The sequence below is a fragment of the Miscanthus floridulus genome, chromosome 5 (assembly GCF_019320115.1).
Source record: "Miscanthus floridulus cultivar M001 chromosome 5, ASM1932011v1, whole genome shotgun sequence".
Taxonomy (NCBI): Eukaryota; Viridiplantae; Streptophyta; class Magnoliopsida; order Poales; family Poaceae; genus Miscanthus; species Miscanthus floridulus.
The window spans coordinates 116899209-116909110 of NC_089584.1; the positions used below are offsets into that span (position 1 = coordinate 116899209).

The following is a 9902-nucleotide window of genomic DNA, read 5'->3' on the forward strand; positions in this document are numbered from 1 at the left end:
AGTCTCCGGCTCCATTGCCTGGCCGCACACGCCCACTCGCCGCACACCGCCCGACAGGCCCGTTGTTGGCCTTCCGCTGCCGCCGCCAAGAGGCCAGGAGCTGTCTCAGTTGATTCCTTCCGGCCGATTTGCCTTCAGAACTGCAGTGTCAAGATTCTATCCAAAACTTCAACCTGCAGATGACAGAAAGAGATTGGGAATTGAATTGACCTGAAGCATACAGGATTTCTGCAGGGCCGGTCCATCTCTGAATCTTTTATATATGCAGCTGAGATTGTTCAAACATGATATAAGAGGAAGATTCCAACTATTGTGCTTAAGCTGGATTTTGCAAAAGCATTCGACACTGTCAACTGGCTCGGATTGGACCCTATTCTAGCTGCTCGAGGCTTCAACTCCAAGTGGAGAAGATGGATATGCGGGTGTATTCTCAACTCCTCGAGATCTGCTGTTCTTGTTAATGGAGTCCTAGGGCCATGGATTTCGTGCAAACGTGGATTAACCGATTAAGGCAGTGTGACTCCATCTCGCCATACCTTTTTCTTCTACTGGACCCTGTTTTACAGCACTGCTTCAGCAGTATTTTTCAACGAACGAACGGTGCTTTCCTCATACAACAAATCAGCATAAGTCAAATAAACGAATAGGGCCTGACACCCTACAAGCACTCATTAAAAGACTTTCAAGCACCATCAGCTATCCAACTGACCAGGCGTCAGGTGCTGTGACCCTGCAGTACGCGGATGATACCTTAATTGTCCTAAGAGATGAGACCAGTGGAGTCTCTAAGCTCAAGGAAGTACTGGACATGTTCTCCAATGCAGCTGGCTTAAAGATCTGTAATCAGAACAAGCGACGGAGCAGGAGCACTAGCCTGTAGCACCCGAAACCCCGTGGGTAGGCCGTAGCAGGAAGGGGGAATCGGTGACGGTGACTCGGTGAGTCCGTCCCGCACGCCACGCCGAGCGAGTCGTCGGTCTCGGTCAGCCGATGCGGGCCGGTCCAAGCACGTACGTATACTATTCTACCGTCCCGGGAGGCAGCCGGCAGGGATGGAGACATGGGGTCTCCCGCAGGCTTCCAGGCACGACGTCCTCAGGTGAGTCGATCCTCACCGATTTTGTCAAACACGATTTAGACCCTGTTTAGATCCCACCCAAAACCAAAAATTTTCAAGATTCCCCGTCACATCAAATTTTACGGCACATGCATGGAGCATTAAATGTAGGTAAAAAGAATAACTAATTGCACAGTTTGCCTGTAATTGGCGAGACGAATCTTTTAAGCCTAAATAGTCCATAATTGAACAATTTTTGTCAAATACAAACGAAAGTGCTACAGTAGCCAAAAGCCAAAAATTTTCGGAACTAAACGCGCCCTTAGGTGAGATGACCGCTTACCGATCCTGTCGATCACGACAGACGTTGTCCGATCACACAACTATAACTAGAGATAGAAGAAAAAAGGAAGAACAGAACACACACAGCACGAGCACCAGCGCTGGTCGGAGCCCTACAGAGAAGATGTCAAATCTGAACTCTCTTTACCGAGTTGCAGTGACAAACTATATATACAACTCTATCCATCTATTCCTATTACAGTTGTCATGCTACTGCAGTGACTAATAACGCATCAGGGCTGACTCTGGCGTCTGCCCCTACATGTGGCTACAGTACGGTAGATGAGCCGTTCAGCGTCTGCCTCTGCAGCGACTACAGTACAACAGCAGGGGAGCCTTTTCGGCGTCGCCTTTCCCTACTGTGTGTTAACACAAGGTAGCAGTAAATTACCTAATAATTCTTCCCCTAATCCTACTGCTAACCTTTGAACCCCCTCCATACCGATCATCTCATTCAGCTCCGTGAACCGAAGACGTCCGAGCGGCTTGGTGAGTGCGTGCTCGGTTGCGCACCTCGTGAACCCAAGCTCGCTCAGCATGGCGTCAAGCTTGGCGTTCCACGCTCGCGGGGCTTGCCGCAGCCCGTAGAGTGTCTTGCGCAGTCAGAGCACCCTGTGCTCCTCTTCCTTGACGGCGAAACTTGGAGGTTGTCTGACGAAGACCGTCTCCGCTAGCTTGCCATTGAGGAAGGCCGATTTAACGTCCAGATGATGGACGCGCCAGTCCTTTGCTGCTGCCAAAGCTAGTAGTAAACGGACAGACTCTATGCGCGCTACCAGCGCAAAGACTTCCTCGAAGTCGATGCCCTCGCGCTGGACAAAGCCTCGGACGACGAGGCGCGCCTTGTGCTTGACAACGGCGTCGTGCTCGTTCCGCTTGACCTTGTACACACACTCCAGGCTGATCGGACGGTATTCTGGAGGTGGATCGACGAGCTGCCAAGTCTAATTTTCCTCAATCGCCTTTATCTCCTCCAGCATCGCTCGTCGCCAGTTTTCATCGTGCTCGGCCAGTGCGAACGTGGGTGGTTCCTCTGCACTGACGAGCAGTAGCTCTAGGTCACTGAGCAGCCTACCCACCAGGCCTGAGGGCCCTGTGCCGTCGATGAGGTCGTCCAGCCTGCGGAACTGCACCTCCTCACCTTCGTGGAAGGCATCCACGAACTCAGTGATGTCATTTGGAGGTGAGGCAAACTCGATCGGCGTCGATGGAGTTCCCTGTTCCGCCGGAGTGCTCGTTACAGCACCTGGAGTGCTTGGCACCCCAGATGCAATGCTCGGCACTACTCCTGGATAGCTCGTCATAATTCTTGCAGTGCTCGGCACTACTGCAGGAGTACTCAGCCTCAGTCTTGAAGTGGTTGGCACCACTGCAAGACCTCTTGGCTCCGCTACGGGAGTGCTCGGCACCCGTCCTGGAGTGGTCGTCACCACTACAGAACCTCCCAGCACCACTCCTAGAGTGCTCGGCATCCCTCCAGGAGTGCTCGGCACTGCCACAGGAATGCTCGGCTCTAGTGCTAGAGTGCTTGGCACCCTTCCCGGAGTGCTCGTCACCTCTTCCCCAGCGTCTCCACTCCCGTGAATGACCAAGTGCTCGACGATAAAGGTGCTGGTGAAGCCGTCAGTTTTCCCCGTGCTCAGACTGTTCCAGTCCCAGGCCGCCTTCTCGTCGAACACGACGTCGCGTGAGACAAGCACCTTGTCTCCGCGTGGGTCGTAGAGCCGGTATGCCTTGGTACCCTTCGTGTAGCCCAGGAACAACATCGGTGTGCTCCTATCCTCCAGTTTGGTGAGGATCGGCTTTGTCTCCCTGACGTGGCCGATGCAGCCGAATGTCCGGAGGAAGGACATGCTTGGCTTCTGCCCATATCAAGCTTCGAACGACGTCTTGCCCTTCAGGGTCTTGGTGGAAGCACGGTTGAGGATGAACACCGCTGTGGTCACCGCCTCACCCCAGAACCTTGCTGACATACCCTTGGCCTTCATCATGGATCAAGCCATACCGACCACCGTCTGGTTCCGCCGCTCCACTACGTCATTCTGTTGTGGCGAGTACGGCGCGGTGTGGTGTCGCACCATATCCTGATCCGCGCAATACGCAACGAACTCCACCGAAGCGAATTCACCGCCCCGATCAGCCCTTAGCACGCGGAGCTTCTTGTCGCTCTCGGCCTCTGCGCGCATCTTGAACTTCTTGATCGTCGCCACAGCTTCGTCCTTGCTCATCAGGAGTTGCAGCCACATGTAGCGACTATAATCATCCACGAGCAAGAGGAAGTACCACCGTCCACCATTTGTGCCTGGCGTGATCAGCCCGCAGAGATCGCCGCGGACGAGCTCAAGAGCGTCCGTCGCACGATACTTGGTCGCCTTTAGGAACGGTAGCCTCCTCTGCTTCCCGGCCAGGCAGCTATCACACAGCTCGCCTCCGTGCTCGATGTGGGTAGCCCTTGGACCATCTTCTCCAGCTGACCAAGTGCGTCGAAGCTGAGATGTCTGAACTGGACATGCCACAGCCATGGCTCCTCGGTGTGCCTTGCTGCCAGGCACACCAGCTGCTCCACCTTCAAGTCGAGCAGGTACAACCGGTTCTGGGACCTCTTTACCTTGGCAAGAAGTCGTTGCTCCCGGTCCCTGATCCTAAGAACTCCGTCCTTGATCAGTACCTCGCTACCGCGCTCATCCAGCTGGCCAATGCTGATGATGCTTGAACGCAGCTACGGTATACGCAGCTGTGGGATGTAATATACATCCGTTAGCGCACGGTGCTCCCTGTTCTGGCACCTGAAGATGATGGTGTCGCACCCTCGGATTGCCACCCTTGAGACGTCACCAAACTTTACCGTACCGGTAACATCGTCGTCGAGCTCAGAGAAGGCTGCCTTGGAGCCCGTCATGTGGTTGCTAGCACCAGAGTCCAGATACCACCGCTGCTCCTGGTCGGCGCCCACACGTCCGAGGTGGACTTGGGCGCGCGGTTCATCGAGGTTAATAGCCTTTAGGACCATCCCAGGCCCTTCCACCGCCGTCACCTCTACCTTCTCCTCAGCCTCGACGTCGTGCAGTGCACAGAACGTCGCCATCAGGATAGTAACCTCATCCTCATCATCAGCTTGCGCCAGATGAGCCTTAGCCTTCTCTTGCTTACGATTTGGGCACTCTCGTACCCAATGGCCCATCTTCCTACAGCGTCGGCAGGCGTTAGGGTCGACCTGCTTCTTCCTCTCGAAAGAAGCCTTACCGTGGCGCTTGCCGTCGCCACCACGGCTGGAGGAGGCTACCCCAGAGTTCCTCCGAGCAGCCCACTCCTCTATCAGCAGTAGCCTACCGCTGTCCTTTGTTGCTGTCGCCTGCTTTAAGCGCTCATCCACCACCCATAGACGGTCTGTCACATCCTCAATGGTGAGGGCGGACAAGTCCAGCATCGTCTCTACGGAGAGAGCGATCTAGATGTACTTTGCCGGCACGGAGTGGAGGTACTTAGAGACCACCTCCTTTTCATCGATGGTGACACCGTGGCTCTTCAGCTTGTTGATGAGCGTCTATAGGCGGAGGGAAAAGTCCTCCACCATTTCACCATCCTTAAACTTGAGGTTGGCGTACTCTTGCTTTAGAAGCTGGGTCGTCGTCTTCTTTGCGCGGTCGGAACCGACGCGCATCGCTGCAATAGCCTCCCACACCTCCTTAGTAGAGCTTTTCACCCCTAAGGGCTCCCTGTACTCTACCAGTACAGCAGCGATGATAGCTTCCAATGCTGACATGTCATCTTCTTCATTTTCGGTGCCCTTGTCAACAGCATTCCAGAGCCATCAGGCTCTAAGCTTGACCTTCATGGTCATCGACCATTCGCCATAGTTGGTGCGAGTCAGCGTCGGCCAACTGGTGCCACTGACCTCCCGCACCGTGCGAACAACGACCTCGTATCACGGTTAGGCAGCCACAGCAGCACCACTGCTGTCGCCCATCTCCAAACCGTTCGACATCACCAATGGTTAGTCCAGCAACGACGCTTGTTCAGCTCCGATACCACTTGTTGGCCCATACAAGATCACCGGCTCAGGTGAGTCGACCACTCACTGGTCTTACCGAGCACGGCTCAGGTGAGACGATCACTCACCGATCTTGCTGACCACGATGGGCGTTGTTCGACCACACAGCTATGGCTAGAGATAGAAGAAGAGGGGAGAACAGAACACACACAGCACGAGCACCAGTGTTGGCCAGAGCCCTGCAGAGGAGATGGCAAATCTAAACTCTCTTTACTAAGTTGCAGTGGTAAACTATATATACAACTCTATCCATCTAGTCCTAGTACAGCTGTCATACTGCTACAGTGACTAGATAACACGTCAGGGTTGACTTTGATGCCTGCCCCTACATGTGGCTACAGTACAGTAGGTGAGTCGCTCGGCGCCTGCCTCTGCAGCGGCTATAGTACCACAGCAGGGAGCCTTTTTGGTGCCACCTTCCCCTGCTATGTGTTGAAGTAGTAGATTATCTAATACGACGTGCACCCGGCGACACTCAATAGCAAACTCAGCGTGACGCAAAGCCTGACTTCATCAATAGGCTAAATAGGGGCGTTAGCGGTAATCCATTAGCAGTCGTCGCCCTTGGGTTTGTTTGCGTAGCTAGCCGCCACCGCCATCTCGAACGTTTGTGTTGAACCGCGCCATGTTGCCGTGTTGGACGACCAAGTCTATGCAAACTCTGAAGACTTCACCCTAATTGGTCACACATGAATTGTCCACTTTGGTCTCTCTCTATTTATCTATAGGGATCTACCCTACCCTATAATACACCAGTTAGAATAAATCTACAGCCACACAACTGAAAGCTCTAGTTTGGTTTTGGTTAATTGATGAAACCCTAAGTGCTAACCTAGTTTATCAAAGTGATCATGAGATAGGTAGCACTACTCCAAGTGATAAAGCAATGATGAAGATCATGACAATTGTAATGGCATGGTTATGATCAAAGGCTTGAACTTGGAAAAGAAAAAAGAGAAAAACAAAAGGCTCAAGGCAAAGGTATAAAAATGTAGGAGCCATTTTGTTTTAGTGATCAAGACACTTAAAGAGTGTGATCACATTTAGGATAGATAGCCATACTATTAAGAGGAGTAAAACTCGTATCGAAATGCGGTTATCAAAGTACCACTAGATGCTCTAATTCATTGCACATGCATTTAAGATCTAGTGGAGTGCTAACACCCTTGAAAATATTTGTGAAAATATGCTAACACATGTGCACAAGGTGATACACTTGGTGGTTGGCACATTTGAGCAAGGGTGAAGGAGATAGAGAAGAAAGAGGGTCAGTCTCACTATTTTACATCTGACCGGATGCTGGTCTTAGGGGGACCAGCGCGTCCGGTCAGGCGTGGCAGTGAATACCTAGCATCGGTCATGCAACCGGACGCTGGGCCACTGACTGACCGGACGCTGGAAGGCAGCGTACGGTCAGAGTTGACGTAGCTACATAGAAGTCAGGGTAACTGACCGGACGCTGGTTGTGTCCAGTCAAGTGCGACCGGATGTGTCTGGTCGAAGAAATGTGTCTCTGGGAGCTTACTTGAAATGACCGGACGCTGAGGTCCAGCGTCCGATCACTTTCTAACTGACGCGTCCGATCATCACTTGACCGTTGAAATCGAGCGATCGGCGTTTGAAGCCGATGACACGTGGCGCACATTGCATGATCGGACGCTGAGGTCCAGCGTCCGGTCAATCTGACCGGAGCGTCCAATCGGCCCGTGTTCAGTGCAGTGAGGAGCCCAACGGCTCTATTTCGTGGGGGCTTCTATTTAAGCCCCATGGTCAGCTCAAGCTCACTCTCTTGCATATTTTCATTGACATAGCAACCTTGTGAGCTTAGCAAAAGCCCTCCTACTCATCTCCATCATTGATCCATCATCTTTGTGAGATTAGGAGAGAATCCAAGTGCATTGCTTGAGTGATTGCATCTAGAGGCACTTGGTATTCGTGTTGCGCTGTGGATTTCGCTTGTTACTCTTGGTGGTTGCCACCACCTAGATGGCTTAGTGCAGCGGTGGAGGATCGGCACGAGTTGGTGATTGTTTGTGGCCATCTCCGGTGATTGTGAGGGGAGTTGTACCTTCCCCGGTGGAGTGCCGAAAGGTAACTCTAGTAAATTGCTCATGTCATTGAGTTACCTCACTTGTGGGTAGGTTCTTGCAGTGTCCAATCGTGTGGACGAGGTTTATGAAACACCTCTTAGCCGCCGATCCACCAAGTGTTGGTCGACACAACGGGGACTAGCGTGTTAGCAAGCACGTGAACCTCGGAAGAAAAATTGGTTGTCTCTTGCCATTTGATATTCTTCCGGTGATTGGTTTCATATTCATTTTGTGATTGGTTCATTCCTCTACACGGTGGTATAACCATCCTACTCACTCATTTATATTCTTGCGAACTAGTTGTAGCAAGCTCTTTAGTGTAATTAGATTTGAGAGCTTGCTTTGCTATTTAAGTTCGCTTAGTGGAGCTCTTTAGAGTAGAAAGATTGAGAGCTCTTAGTGAGTAGTATCATAGCAAGTTGTGTGTCTAGCTATCATTGCAACTAGAATTGTAGGATAGGTGGCTTGCAATCCTTGTAGAGCTAGAGCAAGTTTGCATTTAGCCTTTTGTCATACTAATCAAATTGCTCTAGTCGATTTGTAGATTTTTAAATAGGCTATTCACCCCCCCTAGCCATATTAGGACCTTTCAATTGGTATCAGAGCTGTGGTCATCGTTTGATTAAAGGCTTAACAACCTCGGTGTCAAATTATGGCTCAAGTTGTGTTCAACCATGTGGGGGGCAAACCATCGTTCTTTGATGGCACATCCTATGGTTATTGGAAGAGAAAGATGAAAATGTATCTTGGTTCAATAAATAATCAAGTATGGGATGTGACCGAGAATGACTATGCTATCATTGATCCCGATGATCCCACCAACCAAGACAAGATCAACAAGCAATGCAACACAATGGCTCTCAACACCATATACAATGCTATTGATTCCAAGGTGTTTGAGCAAATCAAAGATTGTGAAAGAGCAAATGAGGCGTGGAGGAGATTAGAGGAAACATATGAGGGCACACCGGCGGTGAAGAGTACCAAGTTGTACATCCTCAAGGACAAGTTGACAAGTTTCAAGATAAAGGATGATGAGAGCATTCCGGAGATGTTCCATCGATTGCAAGTCATTGTCAACGACTTGAAGGCATTAGGAGAAAAGATCAAGGATGATGATGTCTCTCATCGATTCTTGATGTGCTTACCTTCAAGATTTGAGATGTTGAGATTGCTCATCATAAGAGGAGGATTGAAGGACATTACTCCCACCCAACCAAGTACTAGGTGATGTCATAACACAAAAGACGTACCATGTGGAAAGGGAGGGGGATGACAAGGAGGACAAGAAGGAAGAAGAGGACAAGAAGAAGAAGATTGTAGCATTTAAGGCTAACTCATCATCATCCAAGAATAAGGGCAAATCCAAGAAAGAATCAAGTGATGATGATGATCTTAGTGACATTGATAATAAAGCCATGGCTCTATTTGTGCGCAAGATGGGCAAATTCATGAAGAAGAAGGGCTATGGTGCAAGAAAGAGAAGAGATCACACCAAGAGCAAAGAGTATGTGAGAAGATGCTACAATTGCAAGAGCCCCAATCACGTTGTAGCAAATTGTCCTTACAATAGTGACAATGATGAGGATGAGAAGAAGAAGCTCAAAAAGGATAAAAAAGAAAAGAAGGAGAAGAAGGAGAAGAGAATGACATTCCAAAAGAAGAAGAAAGGTGGAGGCTATGTAGTCACTTGGGATAGTGATGGTTCCTCGGATGGTGATAGCTCTAGTGATGATGACAAGAAATCTATCAAGAGAGCACTAGCAAGCATCGCCATCAACAAGAAGCTCTCCATCTTCGACACTCCATCGACATGCCTCATGGCAAAGCCTACCAAAGTAAAATATGATGAGAGTGATGTTGATGATGAATGTGAAAGTGATTCTTGTAGGGATGATGATAATGATGGTGATGATGATGAGGAGTACACCAAGGAGGAACTCTTGGACATGTGTGAGCAAGTGCACGCTTGCAATGAGATGAAGAGAAAGAAGTGCAAAGAATTGCGTAAGAAAGTAAAATTTCTTGAGCAATCCTTTGATGAGCTCAATGCCACTCATGATGGGTTAATGGAAGCCCATGAGAAACTTGGCAAAGCTCACTCTAAGCTTGAAAAGGCTCACCCATCTCTCATTGAGCAAGTCAAAGTGGAGGAAGCCAAGAAGGAGCAAGTGATCGTATCATGTGATGTGGGACTAACATGTGATCTTATTGATGAGTCCATTTTAGTTGCTCCCACTAACCTCTCTTGTAGCACTACCACTTCTACTTTACCTTTGAGTGATGGAATCACTTGTGATGCCTCACTAAAAATGAAAAATGAGTCCCTCAAGAAGGAGGTGAATGAGCTCACTCGTGCCTT

The 9902-nt window shown here is 50.1% G+C and overlaps 1 protein-coding gene across 1 annotated transcript; it reads right to left on the bottom strand.

Annotated features, from left to right (window-relative positions):
- Positions 1 to 3393: 3393 nt before the first annotated feature.
- On the bottom strand, positions 3394 to 4826 carry LOC136455191 (uncharacterized). Its single transcript, XM_066455323.1, has 2 exons — positions 4245 to 4826; positions 3394 to 3792 (listed from the first exon to the last, which is right to left on the bottom strand). Exons 1-2 carry the CDS (start codon positions 4824 to 4826, stop codon positions 3394 to 3396), a joined length of 981 nt encoding a protein of 326 aa, XP_066311420.1.
- Positions 4827 to 9902: the final 5076 nt, after the last annotated feature.

Excerpts from the sequence above, each read along its gene's own strand:
- LOC136455191 (XM_066455323.1), bottom strand. The coding sequence starts at position 4,826 with ATGCTGGACTTGTCCGCCCTCACCATTGAGGATGTGACAGACCGTCTA. Across the intron at positions 3,793-4,244 it reads ACGACGATGTTACCGGTACG|AGGAGGCTACCGTTCCTAAA; the intron begins GTAAAGTTTGGT and ends GCCGGGAAGCAG.